Source organism: Heterodontus francisci, chromosome 7 (genome assembly GCF_036365525.1).
Source record: "Heterodontus francisci isolate sHetFra1 chromosome 7, sHetFra1.hap1, whole genome shotgun sequence".
NCBI classification, from domain to species: Eukaryota; Metazoa; Chordata; class Chondrichthyes; order Heterodontiformes; family Heterodontidae; genus Heterodontus; species Heterodontus francisci.
In genome coordinates, this window is record NC_090377.1 from 276306 (window position 1) to 300278 (window position 23973).

The 23973-nt window shown below is 44.7% G+C and overlaps 1 protein-coding gene across 1 annotated transcript in view; it reads left to right on the top strand.

Annotated features, from left to right (window-relative positions):
- The window catches only part of xrcc5 (X-ray repair complementing defective repair in Chinese hamster cells 5), a 388719-nt gene that overhangs the window by 28107 nt on the left and 336639 nt on the right, over positions 1 to 23973 (top strand). The window contains exon 3 of the mRNA XM_068034693.1: positions 14306 to 14489. Coding sequence (XP_067890794.1) covers positions 14306 to 14489 — 184 coding nt within the window. The remainder of the gene's footprint in view (positions 1 to 14305; positions 14490 to 23973) is intronic.

The window sequence follows — 23973 nt, forward strand, 5'->3', positions numbered from 1 at the left end:
GTACTGCCAAACTTCTTTCTTTTATTTTCTAACCTGTTTCCTCTGTCTTCCAGACTTATCCGTTAATTTTTCACCTTCCATTTTCATTTCTGATTTTGTCCCAACAGAGTCTGCCCTCTGGTCCTCATCCCCCTGCCAAACGAGTTTAAAACCTCCCCAACAGCACTAGCAAAACATCCCGCAAGGTCCCAGCTCTGTTCAGGTGCAACCCGTCCGGCTTGTGCTGGTCCCAATGTCCCAGGAATCTAACGCCCTCCCTCCTGCACCATCTTTTCAGCCACGCATTCATCTGTCTTATCCTTCTACTTGTATACTCACTTGTGCGTGGCACTGGGAGTAGTCCGGAGATTACTACTTTTGAGGTCATGTTTGCTAATATCTGACCTAGCTCCCTAAATTCTGACTGTAGGACCACATCCCTCTTTCTACCTATGTCGTTGGTTCTGATGTGGACCACGACTGCTGGCTGTTCACCCTCCCCCTTCAGGATGTTCTGCAGCTGCTCAGTGACATCCTTGACCCTGGCGCCAGGGAGGCAACACACCATCCTGGATTCATGTCTGCGGCCACAGAAACACCTGTCTGTTCCCCTGACTATTGAATAACCTATCACTATGGATCTTCCAGTCTTCCCTGTACACCACCCCCCCCCTCCCCCCCATCCCGTGCGGCTGAGCCATCCGTGGTGCCATGGACTTGGCTTTGGCTGCACTCCCCAGGTGAAGCATCACTTTCCTCATCATTCAAAACTGTATGCCTGTTGGAGAGTGAGATGCACTCAGGGATCTCCTTCACTACCTGCCTGATTCTTTTTGACTGCCTGGCGTTCACCCATTCCCTCTCTCCCTGCATACTCTTAAGCTGTGGGGTGACCACATCTATAAACGTGCTATCCACATAGCTCTCATCCTCACGAATGCACTGCAGTGTCGCCAGCTGTCGCTCAAGTTCCAAAACCCAGAGGTCAAGCTGCTGCATTGACAACACTTCCTGCACAAATGATTCTCCAGGATAAGGGAAGCATCCTGGAGCTCCCACATAGCAGAGGAGGTGCATCCTCGAGGTTGAGGCACCCCTGCCATTCCTTTATTTATTAGTTGACCCTTTGCTACTGCTAAGAAAAGAAACTTTACCAATACTACAACACCTTAGAACTATTAATAAAACCTTACTAGTACTGATAAATCCTACTAATAATTAGTACAGTTCACTAATTAAAATAAACCATACTCAAAAAAAATACTCACCAGCTACTCACTTGTTCCTTATTATTAATACTTAATTTGTTATTTTCCAAGGCCTTTCCTATTTTTTCCAAGATTTAGCAGAAGTTCCATGTTTTTGTACCTGATGCTTCTAAGACAATGATACCAAGTATCTCATGATTTTTGACAGCCTTCTCAAATTGTCCTGTCACCTTCAATGATTTGTGTACATAACTCCCCTAAGTGTCTCTGTTCCTGCATGCCCTTTAAAATTGTACCATTTAGTTTATAGTGCCTCCCCTCATTCTCCCTTCCAAAATGTATTATTTCACACTTCTCTATGTTAAATTTCATCTGTGACGTGTCTGTCCATTTTACCAGTCTCTGTGTTTTTGAAACCTGTTGCTATCATCGTTATTTACTACATTTATGAGTTTCATGTCATCTGCAAATTTTGAATTTATGTCCTGCATACCCAAGTACAGTTCATTAGTATATATCAAAGAGCCTACCAATTTTTGATTCCAATCTACCTGGGCCAGATTCCTTTTTAACTCATAGAAAGTAGCTCTCTTCCAGTTAAGTATTTTACAGTTGATTTCTCCTTTTACATAACTGTTGTAAACCTGAGTTTGGTTAGCGTTGAGAAGCAAGAAAGGTATGATCACTCTACTGGGATTATTCTATAGGCCTCCAAATAGTGAGGGAGAGAGATAGAGGAGCAAACCTGCAGGGAGATCACAGAGGTATGCAAGAGCTGTAGATTGTTGCTGAAAATAGAGACGTTGTCGAAGCTTTTTGTCTTGCACTCATCAGGACAATCGCAAGAATAACCAATGTAAGGGGAAACAACAACTTATACTGCATGAGAAGAGAGTGCTGATTGGTTGGCAAGTGAACTCTGATTGGTAGAGGCGTTGCCATGACTAATGTACCAGATTATGGTGACTGACAGTTAACTGCCAAGCTTGGATTAAAATTTAAACCAGGCAGCTTAACTCCGGTCAAGACTTTACCCTGAGGAATGAACCAGCGAATGGCTGTCACTTATTTTGTTCATCTGAAACAGACGCAATGTTTGTACATATTCTTGCTGTCTGCAAAGAACAGGGCCCTGTGTATTGATATATGTAGCTTCCAGTACACGCAAATGCGCCATACTACGAGCCCTACTGACAATCTTAAATTGTTTGTCAGCGTATTTCTTAGCACACTATGGATTATTTAGCAAATGTTGTCCAATTGCGGAATCACATCCAATGTTGGACATTGTTTTGAGTTCTGCAAGCACGGGCTGGTTGGGTACAGTCTGTACCTTGCCCGTTGCGAACAGTGGAAGGGACATGTTGTTTGATACGATCCACCAGTCTTTGGGACGTACAGCCTATATACCTAGCATCACACTGGCATTGAAATTCATATATCACATTACTCATTTGAATGATAGGCAGTGCGTCTTTTTGGCTTGACGGCAGCATCCTGTTAGCGGTGAACACCACGCATGTTGCTATTGCATAGTAGCAGCGTGAAACAGCTAGCTTTACCTGTTACTCAAATTTTTGGGATACATTATCCATCCAGGGTGATCTATGAATTTCAATGCCAGTGTGATGCTAGTGTCATGCAGGCCCCCACCTGCCAAGAATGAGGCACATTAATTTCGCCACATGGACATTAAATTTCAAATTGTTGGGAAGAAAAGAAGGCCTATTCCAAGGGCTGCCAGACTGGTTGGAAAGACATTTTTGCATATTAACAGACAGTATTTGAAAGGACAAAGGGGCTATTCCCTGCTCCAATTTAACCCACAATGGACCTGTGATCACCAGGTATTGCGTGGAGAGGAGACATTCTCAGGTCTGCTGGGACAAGACAGTCCACAAGAACCATGACTGGTTAGGTGAGCTGGTCACATGACTAACTGGCTGTTGCAGGTTTTTTTGAACTTGCCACAGAGAATTTGAAGTTGGAAAGCTCTTTGCTCCTGGATTGAAAAGACCTCCTCTCCTCCTGTCTGCTCCCATCTCTTTCTAACCAGCTTTGGAATCCTTTGAAGACACATGGACCCCAAGAGAGAAAAGTCTCCTACAGTGAACAAAGAACAAAGAAAATTACAGCACAGGAACAGGCCTTTCGGCCCTCCAAGCCTACGCCGATCCAAATCCTCTATCTAAACCTGTCGCCAATTTTCTAAGGGTCTGTATCTCTTAACTTCCTGCCCATTCATGTATCAGTCCAGATACATCTTAAATGACGCTATCGTGCCCGCGTCTACCACCTCCGCTGGCAAAGCGTTCCAGGCACCCATCACCCTCTGCGTAAAGAAATTTCCACGCATAACCCCCCCTAAACTTTTCCCCTTTCCAGGAAGGATCTAAAGGGAGAGCGAAGAAGAGCAAGGAGAGGACACGAGAAGTCATTGGCGGATAGTATCAGGGAAAACCCTAAGGCTTTCTATAGGTATATCAGGAATAAAAGAATGACTAGAGTTAGATTCGGGCCAATCAAGGATAGTAGTGGGAAGTTGTGTGTGGAATCAGAGGAGGTAGGGGAAGCGTTAAATGAATATTTTGCGTCAGTATTTACAGTAGAGAAAGAAAATGTTGTCGAGGAGAATACTGAGATTCAGGCTACTAGGCTAGATGGGATTGAGGTTCACAAGGAGGAGGTGTTAGCAATTTTGGAAAGTGTGAAAATAGATAAGTCCCCTGGGCCAGATGGGATTTATCCTAGGATTCTCTGGGAAGCTAGGGAGGAGATTGCAGAGCCTTTGTCCTTGATCTTTATGTCGTCATTGTCGACAGGAATAGTGCCGGAAGACTGGAGGATAGCAAATGTTGTCCCCTTGTTCAAGAAGGGGAGTAGAGACAGCCCTGGTAATTATAGACCTGTGAGCCTTACTTCGGTTGTGGGTAAAATGTTGGATAAGGTTATAAGAGACAGGATTTCTAATCATCTTGAAAAGAATAAGTTCATTAGCGATAGTCAGCACGGTTTTGTGACGGGTAGGTTGTGCCTCACAAACCTTATTGAGTTTTTCGAGAAGGTGACCAAACAGGTGGATGAGGGTAAAGCAGTGGATGTGGTGTATATGGATTTCAGTAAGGCGTTTGATAAGGTTCCCCATGGTAGGCTATTGCAGAAAATACGGAAGTATGGGGTTGAAGGTGATTTAGAGCTGTGGATCAGAAATTGGCGAGCTGAAAGAAGACAGAGGGTGGTGGTTGATGGCAAATGTTCATCCTGGAGTTTAGTTACTAGTGGTGTACCGCAAGGATCTGTTTTGGGGCCACTGCTGTTTGTCATTTTTATAAATGACCTGGAAGAGGGTGTAGAAGGGTGGGTTAGTAAATTTGCGGATGCCACGAAGGTCGGTGGAGTTGTGGATAGTGCCGAAGGATGTTGTAGGGTACAGAGGGACAGAGATAGGCTGCAGAGCTGGGCTGAGAGATGGCAAATGGAGTTTAATGCGGAAAAGTGCGAGGTGATTCACTTTGGAAGGAGTAACAGCAATGCAGAGTACTGGGCTAATGGGAAGATTCTTGGTAGTGTAGATGAACAGAGAGATCTTGGTGTTCTGGTGCATAAATCCCTGAAGGTTGCTACCCAGGTTAATAGGGCTGTTAAGAAGGCATATGGTGTGTTAGCTTTTATTAGTAGGGGGATCGAGTTTCGGAGCCACGAGGTCATGCAGCTGTACAAAACTCTGGTGAGACCGCACCTGGAGTATTGCGTGCAGTTCTGGTCACCGCATTATAGGAAGGATGTGGAAGCTATGGAAAGGGTGCAGAGGAGATTTACTAGGATGTTGCCTGGTATGGAGGGAAGGTCTTACGAGGAAAGGCTGAGGGACTTGAGGTTGTTTTCGTTGGAGAGAAGGAGGAGGAGAGGTGACTTAATAGAGACAGATAAGATAATCAGAGGGTTGGATAGGGTGGATAGTGAGAGTCTTTTTCCTCGGATGGTGATGGCAAACACGAGGGGACATAGCTTTAAGTTGAGGGGTGAAAGATATAGGACAGATGTCAGAGGTAGTTTCTTTACTCAGAGAGTAGTAGGGGCGTGGAACGCCCTGCCTGCAACAGTAGTAGACTCACCAACTTTAAGGGCATTTAAGTGGTCATTGGATAGACATATGGATGAAAATGGAATAGTGTAGGTCAGATGGTTTCACAGGTCGGCGCAACATCGAGGGCCGAAGGGCCTGTACTGCGCTGTAATGTTCTAATTCTAATTCTAATTCACTTTGAACTCGTGTCCCCTTGTAATTGAATCCCCCACTCTGGGAAAAAGCTTCTTGCTATCCACTCTGTCTATACCTCTCATGATTTTGTACACCTCAATTAGGTCCCCCCTCAACCTCCGTCTTTCTAATGAAAATAATCCTAATCTACTCAACCTCTCTTCATAGCTAGCGCCCTCCATACCAGGCAACATCCTGGCGAATCTCCTCTGCACCCTCTCCAAAGCATCCACATCCTTTTGGTAATGTGGCGACCAGAACTGCACGCAGTATTCCAAATGTGGCCGAACCAAAGTCCAATACAACTGTAACATGACCTGCCAACTCTTGTACTCAATACCCCGTTCAATGAAGGAAAGCATGCCGTATGCCTTCTTGACCACTCTATTGACCTGCGTTGCCACCTTCAGGGAACAATGGACCTGAACACCCAAATCTTTCTGTACATCAATTTTCCCCAGGACTTTTCCATTTACTGTATAGTTCACTCTTGAATTGGATCTTCCAAAATGCATCACCTCGCATTTGCCCTCATTGAACTCCATCTGCCATTTCTCTGCCCAACTCTCCAGTCTATCTATATTCTGCTGTATTCTCTGACAGTCCCCTTCACTATCTGCTACTCCACCAATCTTTGTGTCGTCTGCAAACTTGTTAATCAGACCACCTATACTTTCCTCCAAACCATTTATGTATATCACAAACAACAGTGGTCCCAGCACGGATCCCTGTGGAACACCACTGGTCACACGTCTCCATTTTGAGAAACTCCCTTCCACTGCTACTCTCTGTCTCCTGTTGCCCAGCCAGTTCTTTATCCATCTAGCTAGTACACCTTGGACCCCATGCTCCTTCACTTTCTCCATCAACCTGCCATGGGGAACCTTATCAAACGCCTTACTGAAGTCCATGTATATGACATCTACAGCCCTTCCCTCATCAATCAACTTTGTCACTTCCTCAAAGAATTCTATTAAGTTGGTAAGACATGACCTTCCCTGCACAAAACCATGTTGCCTATCACTGATGAGCCCATTTTCTTCCAGATGGGAATAGATCCTATCCCTCAGTATCTTCTCCAGCAGCTTCCCTACCACTGACGTCAGGCTCACCGGTCTATAATTACCTGGATTATCCCTGCTACCCTTCTTAAACAAGGGGACAACATTAGCAATTCTCCAGTCCTCCGGGACCTCACCCGTGTTTAAGGATGTTGCAAAGATATCTGTTAAGGCCCCAACTATTTCCCCTCTCGCTTCCCACAGTAACCTGGGATAGATTCCATCCGGACCTGGGGATTTGTCCACCTTAATGCCTTTTAGAATACCCAACACTTCCTCCCTCCTTATGCCGACTTGACCTAGAGTAATCAAACATCTGTCCCTAACCTCAACATCCGTCATGTCCCTCTCCTTGGTGAATACCGATGCAAAGTACTCGTTTAGAATCTCACCCATTTTCTCTGACTCCACGCATAACTTTCCTCCTTTGTCCTTGAGTGGGCCAATCCTTTCTCTAGTTACCCTCTTGCTCCTTATATATGAATAAAAGGCTTTGGGATTTTCCTTAACCCTGTTTGCTAAAGATATTTCATGACCCCTTTTAGCCCTCTTAATTCCTCGTTTCAGATTGGTCCTACAATCCCGATATTCTTTCAAAGCTTTGTCTTTCTTCAGCCGCCTAGACCTTATGTATGCTTCCTTTTTCCTCTTAGCTAGTCTCACAATTTCACCTGTCATCCATGGTTCCCTAATCTTGCCATTTCTATCCCTCATTTTCATAGGAACATGTCTCTCCTGCATGCTAATCAACCTCTCTTTAAAAGCCTCCCACATATCAAATGTGGATTTCCCTTCAAACAGCTGCTCCCAATCTACATTCCCCAACTCCTGCCGAATTTTGGTATAGTTGGCCTTCCCCCAATTTAGCACTCTTCCTTTAGGACCACTCTCGTCTTTGTCCATGAGTATTCTAAAACTTACGGAATTATGATCACTATTCCCAAAGTCATCACCCTCTATAAAAACAAAGGTGACCGCAGTGACTGCAACAACTACCGTGGAATCTCCCTGCTCAGCATAGTGGGGAAAGTCTTTGCTCGAGTCGCTCTGAACAGGCTCCAGAAGCTGGCCGAGCGCGTCTACCCTGAGGCGCAGTGTGACTTTCGTGCAGAGAGATCGACCATTGACATGCTGTTCTCCCTTCGTCAGATACAGGAGAAATGCCGTGAACAACAGATGCCCCTCTACATTGCTTTCATTGATCTCACCAAAGCCTTTGACCTCGTCAGCAGACGTGGTTTCTTCAGACTACTAGAAAAGATTGGATGCCCACCAAAGCTACTAAGTATCATCACCTCATTCCATGACAATATGAAAGGCACAATTCAACATGGTGGCTCCTCATCAGAGCCCTTTCCTATCCTGAGTGGTGTGAAACAGGGCTGTGTTCTCGCACCCACACTTTTTGGGATTTTCTTCTCCCTGCTGCTTTCACATGCTTTCAAATCCTCTGAAGAAGGAATTTTCCTCCACACAAGATCAGGGGGCAGGTTGTTCAACCTTGCCCGTCTAAGAGCGAAGTCCAAAGTACGGAAAGTCCTCATCAGAGAACTCCTCTTTGCTGACGATGCTGCTTTAACATCTCACACTGAAGAGTGCCTGCAGAGTCTCATCGACAGGTTTGCGGCTGCCTGCAATGAATTTGGCCTAACCATCAGCCTCAAGAAAACGAACATCATGGGGCAGGACGTCAGAAATGCTCCATCCATCAATATTGGCGACCACGCTCTGGAAGTGGTTCAAGAGTTCACCTACCTAGGCTCAACTATCACCAGTAACCTGTCTCTAGATGCAGAAATCAACAAGTGCATGGGTAAGGCTTCCACTGCTATGTCCAGACTGGCCAAGAGAGTGTGGGAAAATGGCGCACTGACACGGAACACAAAAGTCCGAGTGTATCAGGCCTGTGTCCTCAGTACCTTGCTCTACGGCAGCGAGGCCTGGACAACGTATGCCAGCCAAGAGCGACGTCTCAATTCATTCCATCTTCGCTGCCTTCGGAGAATACTTGGCATCAGGTGGCAGGACTATATCTCCAACTCAGAAGTCCTTGAAGCGGCCAACACCCCCAGCTTATACACACTACTGAGTCAGCGGCGCTTGAGATGGCTTGGCCATGTGAGCCACATGGAAGATGGCAGGATCCCCAAAGACACATTGTACAGCGAGCTCGCCACTGGTATCAGACCCACCGGCCGTCCATGTCTCCGCTATAAAGACGTCTGCAAACGCGACATGAAATCCTGTGACATTGATCACAAGTCGTGGGAGTCAGTTGCCAGCATTCGCCAGAGCTGGCGGGCAGCCATAAAGACAGGGCTAAATTGTGGTGAGTCGAAGAGACTTAGTAGTTGGCAGGAAAAAAGACAGAGGCGCAAGGGGAGAGCCAACTGTGCAACAGCCCCGACAAACAAATTTCTCTGCAGCACCTGTGGAAGAGCCTGTCACTCCAGAATTGGCCTTTATAGCCACTCCAGGCGCTGCTTCACAAACCACTGACCACCTCCAGGCGCGTATCCATTGTCTCTCGAGATAAGGAGGCCCAAAAGAAAGATTCCCAAAGTAGTCCCCTACTGAAACGTCAACCACCTGGCCCGGCTCATTTCCCAACACCAGGTCCAGTATGGCCCTTTCCCGAGTTGGACTATTTACATACTGCTCTAGAAAACCCTCCTGGATGCTCCTTACAAATTCTGCTCCATCTAGACCTCTAACACTAAGTGAATCCCAGTCAATGTTGGGAAAATTAAAATCTCCTATCACCACCACCCTGTTGCTCCTACAGCTTTCCATAATCTATTTACATATTTGTACCTCTATCTCACGCTCGCTGTTGGGAGGCCTGTAGTGCAGCCCCAACATTGTTACCGCACCCTTCCTATTTCTGAGTTCTCCCCATATTGCTTCACAGCTCGTGTCCTCCATAGTGCCTTCCTTCAGCACAGCTGTGATATCCTCTTTGACCAGTAATGTAACTCCTCCACCCCTTTTACCTCCCTCTCTATCCCGCCTGAAGCATCGGTATCCTGGGATATTTAGTTGCCAATCATGCCCTTCCCTTAACCAAGTCTCAGTAATAGCAATAACATCATACTCCCAGGTACTAATCCAATCCCTAAGTTCATCTGCCTTACCTACTACACTTCTTGCATTAAAACAAATACACCTCAGACCACCAGTCCCTTTGCTTTCATCATCTGCTCCCTGCCTACTCTTTCCCTTCGTCACGCTGACTTCATTATCTAGTTCCTTACAGGCTTTAGTTACTACCTCCTTACTCTCTACTGACCTCATTTGGTTCCCATCCCCCTGCCACATTAGTTTAAACCCTCCCCAACAGCTTTAGCAAAAGCACCCCCAAGGACATTGGTTCCAGTCCGGCCCAGGTGTAGACCGTCCAATTTGTAATAGTCCCACCTCCCCCAGAACCGGTCCCAATGTCCCAAAAATCTGAACCCCTCCCTCCTGCACCATCTCTCAAGCCACGCATTCATCCTGACTATTCTTTCATTACTACTCTGACTGTCACGTGGCACTGGTAGCAATCCGGAGATTACTCCCTCTGAGGTCCTACTTTTTAACTTGGCTCCTAACTCCCTAAATTCTGCTTGTAGGACCTCATCCCGTTTTTTACCTATATCATTGGTGCCTATGTGCACAACGACAACTGGCTGTTCACCCTCCCCCTTCAGAATGTTCTGCAGCCGATCTGAGACATCCCTGACCCGTGCACCTGGGAGGCAACATACCATTCGGGAGTCTCGTTTTCGACCACAGAACCGCCTATCTACTCCCCTTACAATCGAATCCCCTATGACTATAGCCCTTCCACTCTTTTTCCCGCCCTTCTGAACAGCAGAGCCAGCCACGGTGCCATGAACCTGGCTACTGCTGCCTTCCCCTGGTGAGCCATCTCCCTCAACAGTATCCAAAACGGTATACCTGTGAGCAAGGTTTAAGAAGAATACTGAGCCCCAATGAAAAGCATGAATTACCTACAAGCAAGGACTCTACAGTGAGCTCGAAGAACCGTAACAACTCTTCAGATATTGCCTCATACCTTTCCACTTTATTTTTTCTCTTTTCTATCCCTATTTGCATGTGCGTATCACGTATGCATGCTCGCGTAGAGCGCAGCGTGTATTCGTAGACGTTAACTGAATTAGAGTTTAAGTTAAAGTTTAATAAATTTCACTTTTATTCTTTAAACCTAAGAAAGCCTGTTTGTGCTGGTTTCTTTGCCTTATAATTGGAAAGTGATGAACAAAGATTCACCGAGGAGGAGCTCAAAACACAGTGTGCTAAAATTAAAAACTGTTACAGTAAGAACTGTTACAGGTGAAGGCTGAGAGGAAACCCTAGACCTCTTTCTCACCTGGTCGTAACACTGGGTATATAGGCCATACGTCCCAAAGACTGGTGGATCGTATCAAACAACATGTCCCTTCTGCTGTTCGCAACGGTCAAGGTACAGGCTGTACCCAACCAGCCCGTGCTTGCATAACGCAAAATACAGTGTCCAACATTAGATGTGATTCTGCTATTGGACAACATTTGCTAAATAATCCACAGAGTGCTAAGAATTACGCAGACAAACAATTTTAGATTGTCAGTAGGGCTTGCAGTGTGACGCATTTGCGTGTACTGGAAGCTACATATATCAATACACAGGGCCCTGTTCTTTGCAGACAGAAAAAATATGTACGAACATTATGCCTGTTTCAGATGAACAAAATAAGTGACAGCCATTCGCTGGTTCATTTCTCAGGGCAATGCCTTGACCAGAGTCAAGCTGCCTGGTTTAAATTTTAAACCAAGCTTGGCAGTTAACTGTCAGTCACTGTAAACTGGTGCATTCACCATGGCAACGCCTCAACCAATCAGCACTCTCTTCTCATGCAGTATAGGTTTTTGTCTTCCCTTACATTGCGTATTGTCCTGATGAGTGCAAGACACTCCATTACCGCAAGGCAGCGCAGTGGTTAGCACCGCAGCCTCACAGCTCCAGTGACCCGGGTTCGATTCTGGGTACTGCCTGTGCGGAGTTTGCTAGTTCTCCCTGTGACCGCATGGGTTTCCTCCGGGTGCTCCGGTTTCCTCCCACATGCCAAAGACTTGCAGGTTGATAGGTTAATTGGCCATTATAAAATTGTCCCTAGTATAGGTAGGTGGTAGGGAAATATATAGGGACAGGTGGGGATGTGATAGGAATATGGGATTAGTATAAATGGGTGGTTGATGGTCGGCACAGACTCGGTGGGCCGAAGGGCCTGTTTTAGTGCTGTATCTCTAAACTAAACTAAACTAAACTTCTGCACTTCCGGGGACCGTATCCCTCTATTCTCATCCTATTCATGTATTTGTCAAGATGCCTCTTAAATGTCGCTATCGTACCTGCTTCCACCAACTCCCCCGGCAGCAAGTTCCAGGCACTCGCCACCCTCTGTGTAAAGAACTTGCCTCGCACATCCCCTCTAAACTTTGCCTCTCTCACCTTAAACCTATGTCCCCTATACCCTGGGAAAAAGCTGTCCATGCTGCTCATAACTTTGTAAACCTCTATCATGTCGCCCCTCCACCTCCTTCGTTCCAGTGAAAACAATCCGAGTTTATCCAACCTCTCCTCATAGCTAATGCCCTCCAGACCAGGCAACATCCTGGTAAACCTCTTCTGTATCCTCTCCAAAGCCTCCACATCCTTCTGGTAGTGTGGCGACCAGAAGTGCACACAATATTCTAAGTGTGGCCTAACTAAAGTTCTGTACAGCTGCTGCATGACTTGCCAATTTTTATACTCTATGCCCCGACCGATGAAGGCAAGCATGCCATATGCCTTCTTGACTACCTTATCCACCTGCGTTGCCACTTTCAGTGACCTGTGGACCTGTACGCCCAGATCTCTCTGCCTGTCAATACTCCTAAGGGTTCTGCCATTTACTTTATACTTCCCACCTGCATTCGACCTTCCAAAATGCATTACCTCACATTTGTCCGGATTAGACTCCATCTGCCATTTCTCCGCCCAAGTCTCCAACCGATCTATATCCTGCTGTATCCTCTGACAATCCTCATCACTATCCGCAACTCCACCAACCTTTGTGTCGTCCGCAAACTTACTAATCAGACCAGCTACATTTTCCTCCAAACCATTTATATATACTACAAACAGCAAAGGTCCCAGCACTGATCCCTGCGGAACACCACTAGTCACAGTCCTCCATTCAGAAAAGCACCCTTCCACTGCTACCCTCTGTCTTCTATGACCGAGCCAGTTCTGTTTCCGTCTTGTCAGCCCACCTCTGATCCCGTGTGACTTCACCTTTTATACCAGTCTTCCATGAGGGACCTTGTCAAAGGCTTTACTGAAGTCCATATAGACAACATCCACTGCCCTTCCTTCATCAATCATCTTCGTCACTTCCTCAAAAAACTCAATCAAGTTAGTGAGACACGACCTCCCCTTCACAGAACCATGCTGCCTCTCGCTAATTTCATTTGTTTCCAAATGGAAGTAAATCCTGTCCCGAAGAATAATCTCTAATAATTTCCCTACCACTGACGTAAGGCTCACCAGCCGATAATTTCCTGGATTATCCTTGCTACCCTTCTTAAACAAAGGAACAACATTGGCTATCCTCCAGTCCTCTGGGACCTCACCTGTAGCCAATGAGGATACAAAGATTTCTGTCAAGGCCCCAGCAATTTCTTCCCTTGCCTTCCTCAGTATTCTGGGGTAGATCCCATCAGGCCCTGGGGACTTATCTACCTTAATGCTTTGCAAGACGCCCAACACCTCCTTTTTGATAATGACATGACCGAGACTATCTGCACTCCCTTCCCTAGACTCATCATCCACCAAGTCCTTCTCCTTGGTGAATACTGATGCAAAGTACTCATTTAGTACCTCGCCCATTTCCTCTGTCTCCACACATAGATTCCCTCCTCTGTCCTTGAGTGGACCAACCCTTTCCCTGGTTACTCTCTTGCTCTTTATATACGTATAAAAAGCCTTGGGATTTTCCTTAATCCTGTTTGCCAATGACTTTTCATGACCCCTTTTAGCCCTCCTGACTCCTTGCTTAAGTTCCTTCCTACTGTCTTAATATTCCTGAAGGGCTTCGTCTGTTCCCAGCCTTCCAGCCCTTACGAATGCTTCCTTTTTCTTTTGACTAGGCTCACAATATCCCGCGTTATCCGAGGTTCCCGAAACTTGCCAAACTTATCCTTTTTCCTCACAGGAACATGCTGGTCCTGGATTCTAATCAACTGACATTTGAAAGGCTCCCTCATGTCAGATGTTGATTTACCCTCAAACAGCTGCCCCCAATCTAAATTCTTCAGTTCCCGCTTAATATTGTTATAATTAGCATTTCCCCAATTTAGCACCTTCACCCGAGGACTACTCTTATCCTTATCCACAAGTACCTTAAAACTTTTGGAATTATGGTCACTGTTCCCGAAATGCTCCCCGACTGAAACTTTGACCACCTGGCCGGGCTCTTTCCCCAATACCAGGTCCAGTACGGCCCCATCCCTAGTTGGACTATCTACATATTTGGTATTAACAAATTTAAGTACTGTTCCTTTAAGTCCTAAATTTAAATCACATGCAGCTATATAGTAAACTACCCCAGCTAATCCTTCTACTTTCCAACCATTTCTCTACCGACTTGTTTGGATGAATTCCAAGGGGATAAATTGTAAATAGTGGATGAAAAATGTAAAACCAATATAAGTTGTTGCTCTTCTGCACGGTGTATAGTTTGACTAATCTTTAGTGTGCTTTTTTGATATAGGTGTTTGCTGAGAGTAAAGACGAAATAGCTTTAGTCCTATTTGGGACTGATGGAACCTCCAACCCCCTTGCCACATCAGACCAATATCAGAACATTACTGTGCACAGAAACCTGATGATCCCTGACTTTGATTTCCTGGAAGATGTTCAGAGCGGCATCAGGGCAAGTGACCATCAAGCTGACTGTATCCTTTTAATAATCAGCTGCCTAAGGGAGATAACTGGATACAAAGACTTTTTTGTTGTTAGCATTCTTCCATCTACGAAAGATGATGGACATGCAGAAAACAATCCATTTAGGTGGGGTATCTTGGTGGACCTTTGCTAATGGCTGTGATGACCACTCCTTCAGAGCCAGGTTCCGCCACTAGTGCTGCACATGAACCTGCCAAGTGACCCTGTTAGTTGTCTTTGGCATTGGCGCCTGTTGCCAAGATGCTGTAGCTGCTGGGCATTGTGGTAGTGCACGCCAGTCCACAGGATGTGTCACCATTTCCCTCTGTTACCAGCTGGTGACTCTCAGGTGCGACAGTAGACATTTAGGGCCTTCATGTCATGCTTGCAAGCATCCTTGAAGCTTTGGGCACCCCTCTGGTCATCTCGCCCCAGCTACCTCAACATACAGAAGGTCCTTGAGCATGCGACAGTCTTCCATCCTGCTGATGTGTCCGCTCCACCGAAGCAGTCTTTGTTTGATTAGTGCCAACATGCTTGGGAGCTCTGCCTTTGAGAGATTTGTGATTTTGTCCAGCCAGGATATACCCGTAAAACACAGCAGACAGCAAAGATGGAAATTATTGAGCTTCTTTTCCTGGTAGCTGTAAGTCTTCCATGTTTCACAGCCATACAGCAAGGTGCTGAAAACACAGGCCTTATAAACCATCAGCTTGGTCCTTCGGGTCAGCTTGGTGCTATCCCATGCACGTTTCACGAATTGGCCAAAGATGGTAGCGGCTTTCCCTATGCGTGTATCGAACTCGGCATCAAGGAACAGTTTGTCTGTCACTGTGGACCCAAGGTAGCAGAATTTGCTAACCACTTCCGGTGGGTTGTTATTTACTGTGATCTTGGGCGGAGATGCAACACCTTCTCCCATGACCACAGTTTTCTTGACGCTTATAGTCAAGGAAACCAGGTTACAGGCACGGGAGAGACAGTCCATGAGTCTTTCGAGTTGAGTTTCCGTGCGAGTAACTAGCACAGCATCATCAGTATAGAGGCACAAAGATACGCAGAGGATAATTATTATTGAGAAACACAGGGTTATATTAAAACCACCCAATAGTTCTGAAGAAGGGTCACTGACCTGAAACGATAATTCTGCTTCTCTCTCTCCACAGATGCTGCCAGACCTGCAGAGTATTTCCAGCATTTCTTGTTTTTATTTCAGATTTCCAGCATCCGCAGTATTTTGCTTTTGTTTTAGTAAAATAAGGAAATTGAAATGAAATTATCAAGGAATATAAAAAGAAATTAAGTGATCTACAGAAACACAAACAAGAAAAGGAAAATTAAGATAGGATAGTGCCATTAAGCGAAGCACAAAATAAACTCTCAGGTAATGACAACGAAGTAGCAGAAATATTATATAATTACTTTGCCTTGGTATTTCCAGGGAGACCATCGTGCTGGACATGATAGTTTTGTCAGCTGTGGCTCAGTTCGTAGCACTCTTGCCTTCAAGTCAGGACGTTTGGGTTCAAAAGGTGAACAAGGTAAAAGAGATAAATAAAAATCCCGTCGGAGAGAAGAGCAAAACTTCTTCAAGGTAGGCATTCCTGGAAGAGAAGTGGCAGTGAATTAAACACTAAAATAGAAGCAAAATACTGCAGATGGTGGAAATCTGAACAAGTTCAGCCAGGCGAAGGAGGGTGGTGGTGGATGGGGACTGGTTGGGCCTCTGTTCAAGGAAGAAGCAGAGAGCCCTCAATGCTCCTGCTGGGGGATGGAGGGGTAGAGAGATTAGATGTCCATAGTGAAGAGGAGGCGGTTGGGGCCAGGAAACTGGAAATTGTCAAAATGACGTACGGCGTCAGAAGAGTCACGGATGTAGGTGGGAAGAGACTGGACCGGGGAGAAAAGATAGAATCAAGATAGGAAGCCTTTGCTCCATGACCATCTGGTTAGTTATTCTCTGTGACCCTCTGTCCTATCAACACCTTGCCTTTTGTTATCTCTTGCCCAAGCCCCGCTTTATTTGCTTAAAACCTATTACATTTCTAACATTTGCCAGTTCTGTTGAAGGGTCACTGACCTGAAACGTTAACTCTGCTTTCAAAGAACAAAGAGCAGTACAGCACAGGAACAGGCCATTCAGCCCTCCAAGCCTGCACCGATCTTGATGCCTGCTAAACTAAAACCTTCTGCACTTGCGGGGTCCGTTTCCCTCTATTCCCATCCTATTCAGCACTAGTAGTAAGGCGTTTGATAAGGTTCCCCACGGTAGACTATTGCAGAAAATACGGAAGTATGGGATTGAAGGTGATTTAGAGCTTTGGATCAGAAATTGGCGAGCTGAAAGAAGACAGAGGGTGGTGGTTGATGGCAAATGTTCATCCTGGAGTTTAGTTACTAGTGGTGTACCGCAAGGATCTGTTTTGGGGCCACTGCTGTTTGTCATTTTTATAAATGACCTGGAAGAGGGTGTAGAAGGGTGGGTTAGTAAATTTGCGGATGACACTAAGGTCGGTGGAGTTGTGGATAGTGCCGAAGGATGTTGTAGGGTACAGAGGGACATAGATAGGCTGCAGAGCTGGGCTGAGAGATGGCAAATGGAGTTTAATGCGGAAAAGTGTGAGGTGATTCACTTTGGAAGGAGTAACAGGAATGCAGAGTACTGGGCTAATGGGAAGATTCTTGGTAGTGTAGATGAACAGAGAGATCTTGGTGTCCAGGTACATAAATCCCTGAAAGTTGCTACCCAGGTTAATAGGGCTGTTAAGAAGGCATATGGTGTGTTAGCTTTTATTAGTAGGGGGATCGAGTTTCGGAGCCACGAGGTCATGCTGCAGCTGTACAAAACTCTGGTGAGACCGCACCTGGAGTATTGCGTGCAGTTCTGGTCACCGCATTATAGGAAGGATGTGGAAGCTTTGGAAAGGGTGCAGAGGAGATTTACTAGGATGTTGCCTGGTATGGAGGGAAGGTCTTACGAGGAAAGGCTGAGGGACTTGAGGTTGTTTTTGTTGGAGAGAAGGAGGAGGAGAGGTGACTTAATAGAGACATATAAGATAATCAGTGGGTTAGATAGGGTGGATAGTGAGAGTCTTTTTCCTCGGATGGTGATGGCAAACACGAGGGGACATAGCTTTAAGTTGAGGGGTGATAGATATAGGACAGATGTCAGAGGTAGTTTCTTTACTCAGAGAGTAGTAGGGGCGTGGAACGCCCTGCCTGCAACAGTAGTAGACTCGCCAACTTTAAGGGCATTTAAGTGGTCATTGGATAGACATATGGATGAAAATGGAATAGTGTAGGTCAGATGGTTTCACAGGTCGGCGCAACATCGAGGGCCGAAGGGCCTGTACTGCGCTGTAATGTTCTAATTCTAATTCTAAAGTTCCACTCCAGGATTTGAGCACAAAATTCAAGGCTGACACGCCAGTGCAGTACTGAGGGAGTGCTGTACTGTCAGAGGTGCCATCTTTGGGATAAGACATTAAACCGAAGCCCCATCTACCCTCTCAGGTGGACGTAAAAGATCGCATGGTGCTATTTTGAAGAAGGACAGGGGAGCTAACTCCGGTGTCCAGGCCAATATTTATCCTTCAATCAACAACACAAAAACATATTATTTGCTCATTATCACATTGCTGTTTGTGGGAGTTTCTTGTGCACAACTTGGCTGCCGCGTTTCCCACATTACAACAGTAACTACACTTCAACAGTACTTAATTGGCTGTAAAGCGCTTTGGGATGTCCTATGGTCATGAAAAGCACCATACAAATGCAAGTCTTTTATTTCTTGATCTCTTCTAATATTGACATTTAAGATAGAAAGGGAGGAGATAAACTTATTAAACTTGCAGAGGATAAAATTCTGGGTCAGATGGATTGCTCCCACACATGAGAGAAGCTAAGGAAGAGATAGCAGAGGTACTATCACATATTTATATAAAAGTTAAATAGAAAAGGGAATAATGCCAGAGGACTGGCAGATGGCTAACGTTATTCCTATATTTAAAAAGGGAGATAGAAGTAGTCCTCCTAGCCTAGCTTTGGTGATAGGAAAGTTATTGAAATATTTACTCAAAGTTGTAATAGAACCAGAAATATAATAAAGTATAGTCAGCCCATATTTCAAAAGAGAAGGCCATACTTGACCAACCTTATTGAATTCTTTAAAGAATTAACAGGAAGCGTAGACAAGGAGAATGCAATAGATGTAATATGCCCTTTCTTTGATAAGCTACCACATAGTAGAGTCAGAACTTAGTTCAGAACATATGGAATCAGAGCAAGTAGCAGAATGGATAGCAAATTGGCTACAAAACAAAAACAGGGAATAATGATTAAAAGTAGTTAGTCAGACTAGTGGAAATTGGAAAGTGGTGTTCCACAAGGATCGGTGCTGAGACCGCTGTAGTTCATCATTCGATTTGGATTCAAGAATTGGAAGTACAGTATAAGAATTTGCGAGTGACACAATTAGGAGGCATAGTTAACACTGAGGAATTCTGCAGTGAAATACACGAAGATAGTAAACTTGCAGAATGGGTGTGTAAATGGCAAGTGAATTTCAAAATAGCTAAGTGTGAGGTGATGCATTTTAGGAACATAGGAGCAGGAGTAGGCCATTCAGCCCTTCGAGCCTGCTTCGCTATTCTAGATCATGGCTGATTGCTTACCTCAACGCCATGTTCCCACACTATCCCCATATCCTTTGATGTCATTAGCAACTAGAAATCTTTCGATCTCTGTGTTGAAGTTACTCTGAGCTTCCACCACCCTCTGGGGCAGAGAATTCCAAAGATTCACCACCCTCTGAGTGAAGAAGTTCCTCCTCATCACAGTCCTAAATGCCTTGCTTTTTATTCTGAGATTCCTTCTGCATCTACTCTGTCTATCCCTTTAAGAATTGTGTAAGTTTCTATGAGATCACCTCTCATTCTTCTAAACTTCAGAGAATATAGGCCCAGTGTCCTCAATCTCTCCTCATAGGACAATCCCACCATCCCAGGAATCAGTCTGGTGAACTTCTGCTGCACTGTCTCTATGACAAGCATATTCTTCCTCAGGCAAAGGGACCAGAGCTGCACACAGTATTCCAGGTGCGACCTCGCCAATGCTCTGTACAATTGAAGCAAGACTTCTTTGACCCTCTACTCAGATGCTCTTGCAATAAAAGCTAACATACTGTTTGCCTTCCTAATTGCTTGCTGTACCTCTTTTAAGCTTTCAGTGACTTATGAAGAAGGACACCAAGATGCCTTTGGAAATCAACACTTTCCAATCTTTCAGCATTTAAGGAATACTCTGCACTTCCATTCCTCCTACCAAAGTGGATAACCTCACACTTATCCACAATATATTCCATCTACTATGTTCTTGCCCACTCACTCAGCCTGTCCAAATCCCCTTGAAGCCTCTCTCACAACTCACATTCCCACCAAGTTTTGTGTCATCCACAAACTTGGAAATATTACAAATGGTTCCCACATCCAAATCATTAATATAGAAGGTCTGCAGCTGGGGCCCAAGCACTGATCCTTGCAGTACCCCACCTGCCAACCTGAGAATGAGGAATAAGGAGGCCACACACTCCTTGGAAAATAAATCTAAATGGGCACAAATGGATCTAAGGGTACATATTCACAAATCATTGAAAGTAGTGGCACTGTTTAATACGACCATAAAAAGTGCAAACAAAGCACTGAAGTTCCTTTCTAAAGGAATAAAATTGAAAAGCAAAGTAATTCTGTTAAATATGTATAGGACATTGGTTAGAGCAAATGGTGTTCTGTGCACAGTTCTGGTCTTCATATTACAATAAAAGGATAGAGAGACACTGGAGAAAATGCACATCGTGATTTACAAGAATGATACCAGAGTTTAGATTATAACTATTGGGAAAAGCTGAACAGGCTGGGGTTCTTTTTTCTGGAAAAGAGAAAACTGAGAGGTGTTCTATTGAATTCTAAATTGTTTATTCTGAGAGAGGATGGTGTTAAGTTACAAATGATGAAAAGCACTACTCACATGGCCAGTTTGGCATCAACGTTTTGTTTTATACCAATGCGAATGACTAAAATTGGAGTAAGATTTTGGTACCAGTTAGGGCTTGCAATGCTGCAAAAAGTCAACAAAACATTGCCCTCCAGAAAAAAGCCTTGTGAGCAATTGTAAATTTTAACCAACCAGTCCCAACCATTTTGTTTGGTCTTAAATCTATATTGCATCATATCAACGCTTCTCATGAACAATAACGTCATTATGCAGTAGCAGGATGATGTTGAACTGCCATTTGCCATGGTAACCATAAATGGTGGAAAGTGGTGAATAATGAAGGACAACATCCTTGGATCAGGATGATTTCTGTCTTTCTGTTAATTTTGAACTAGTTGGTTTTATTGTCACGTTTACTGTAGTAAGGAGGACACAAAGAAAGGTAAAAGTGGGAAGGATAGGTAAGAGATTGAAAACTTCATGTTTTTCTTCATGTCAAAGCAAGGACTTTATGGAAGCAGAGTAGATGGTAGAACTATATTTTAGAAAATTTTAGGCTAAGAGCAAATGTGGGGTTAATGAGCTTCAGCAACAATAAACTAGAATTTCTAAGCTGAAACCTGTTGTATCACATTGTGTGGGCTGCTCATCATTTGATCACAGCATGTAAGCTATTGATTGGAACATAGGAACAAGAGGAGGCCATTTAGGTCCACAAGCTGTTCCATAGTTCAGTGAGATCATGGCTGATCTATGGCCTAACTCCATATCCCTTAATATTTTTGGTTAACAAATTATCAATTTTAAGTAACAGTTGACCTAGCATCAACTGCTGTTTGCAGAAGAGCTCCAAACATCTACAACTATTTTGTGTAGAAGTATTTCCTAATTTCACTCCTGAAAGGTCTTGCTCTAATTTTTAGACTAGACCTCCTAGTCCTAGACTCCCAAACTAACGGGAATAGTTTCTTTATCTGTTCCTCTTAATATCTTAACAACGCTGATTAAATCACCCCTTTAACTGTCTACATTCCAGGGAATACAACCCTAGTTTGTGTAATCTCTCCTCATGACTTAACCCTTGGAATCCAGGTATCATTCTGGTAAAGGTACGTTGCATTTCCTCCAGCATAATTTATCCTTGCTAATGTGTGGTGCCCGGAGTTACTCATAGTACCCCAGTTGTGGTCCAGCCAGGGCTTTGTATAGCTGAAGCATGATTTCTAACCCCTTGTATTCTAGGGTTCTAGATATAAAGGCCAGCATTCCATTATCATCTTGACTATTTTCTGTATTTTCATGATCTATGAACATGGACCTCCAAGACTGTGTGACCTCCACTGCTACTAGCTTTTCACCACTTAAAATGGATAGAACTGGGTACTTTCTAGGTCCAAAGTTGATGACTTCACATTTGCCTACCTTGAAATCCATTTGTCACAGTTTGGCCATTAACTTAAGCTATTAATACCTCTTTGTAATATTATGTTTCCATCCAGGCTGCTTATAGTGCCAAAGCAAAATACTGAGTATGCTGGAAATTGGAAATAGAAACAAAAAATTCTGTTAATACTCAGTATGACAGGCAGCAGGTTGATGACTTTTCTTCAGAACACAGTTCTGATTTGGAAACAAACGAACTTATTAGCGAGAGACAGCATGGTTTTGTGAAGGGGAGGTCGTGTCTTACTAATTTGATTGAGTTTTTTGAGGAAGTGACGAAGATGATTGATGAGGGAAGGGCAGTGGATGTTGTCTATATGGACTTTAGTAAAGCCTTTGACAAGGTCCCGCATGGCAGACTGGTACAAAAGGTGAAGTCATACGGGATCAGAGGTGAGCTGGCAAGATGGATACAGAACTGTCTCGGTCATAGAAGACAGAGGGTATCAGTGGATGGGTGTTTTTCTGAATGGAGGGATGTGATTAGTGTTCCGCAGGAATCAGTGCTGGGACCTTTGCTGTTTGTAGTATATATAAATGATTTGGAGGAAAATGTAGCTGGTCTGATTAGTAAGTTTGCGGACGACACAAAGGTTGGTGGAGTTGCGGATAATGATGAGGATTGTCAGAGGATACAGCAGGATATAGATCGGTTGGAGACTTGGGCGGAGAAATGGCAGATGGAGTTTAATCCGGACAAATGTGAGGTAATGTATTTTGGAAGGTCTAATGCAGGTGGGAGGTATACAGTAAATGGCAGAACCCTTAGGAGTATTGACAGGCAGAGAGATCTGGGCGTACAGGTCCACAGGTCACTGAAAGTGGCAACGCAGGTGGATAAGGTAGTCAGGAAGGCATACGGCATGCTTGCCTTCATCGGTCGGGGCATAGAGTATAAAAATTGGCAAGTCATGTTGCAGCTGTACAGAACCTTAGTTAGGCCACACTTAGAATATTGCGTGCAATTCTGGTCGCCACACTACCAGAAGGACGTGGAGGCTTTGGAGAGGGTACAGAAGAGGTTTGCCAGGATGTTGCCTGGTCTGGAGGGCATTAGCTATGAGGAGAGGTTGGAAAAACTCGGATTGTTTTCACTGGAACGACAGAGGTGGAGGGGCAACATGATAGAGGTTTACAAAGTTATGAGCGGCATGGACAGAGTGGATAGTCAGAAGCTTTTTCCCAGGGTGGAAGAGTCAGTTACTAGGGGACATAGGTTTAAGGTGCGAGGGACAAAGTTTAGAGGGGATGTGCGAGGCAATTTTTTTACACAGAAGGTGGTGAGTGCCTGGAACTTGCTGCCAGGGGAGGTGGTGGAAGCAGATACGATAGCGATTTTTAAGAGACATCTTGACAAATATATGAATAGGAAGGGAATAGAGGGATATGGGCCCCGGAAGTGCAGAAGGTGTTCGTTTAGGCAGGCATCAAGATCGGCGCAGGCTTGGAGGGCCGAATGGCCTGTTCCTGTGCTGTACTGTTCTTTGTTCTTTGTTTGATCCATAGAATGGATAATGCCATTTTGCTTATTCCTCTCTACTACTTTTATTTATTCCATATCAATAAATTTAACAATGTGGAGTATCCTCAGATGCTTACAAGACCCCATCCTCTTTGCCTGAGGTAGGACAATGTCTAACCCACTATACAATCCTGTCGCATTTGGGAGCAAAAACAGATTAGAGCCTCCATCCTTTCTGAGGTGGAAGGATATTGCCTAACCTGCTAAACCAGCCAATTCTGCTCTGGAGAGAGGAGAGGGAGAACATATTCCCTTCTTTCTGAGGTGCATCTCAGTGATGATACATTCAGTCTGCCTCCAAGAGAGAAGAAAGTTGGAGACCTGGTCCTCTTACATAGTACAGCAACTAACAACTGAAACAAAAAAGAAAATGCTGGAAATGTTCGGAACATCAGCTGCCATCTGTGGAGAGACAGGCAAATTAATGTTTCAGGTGTTCCAATTTTTTTTTGTGTTTTTTTCTGTTTGATTTCCAGAATCTGTTTTTTTTTTGTAATTATGCAACTCAGTCTGGCGACAGAGAGGGGGACAGGAGAGAT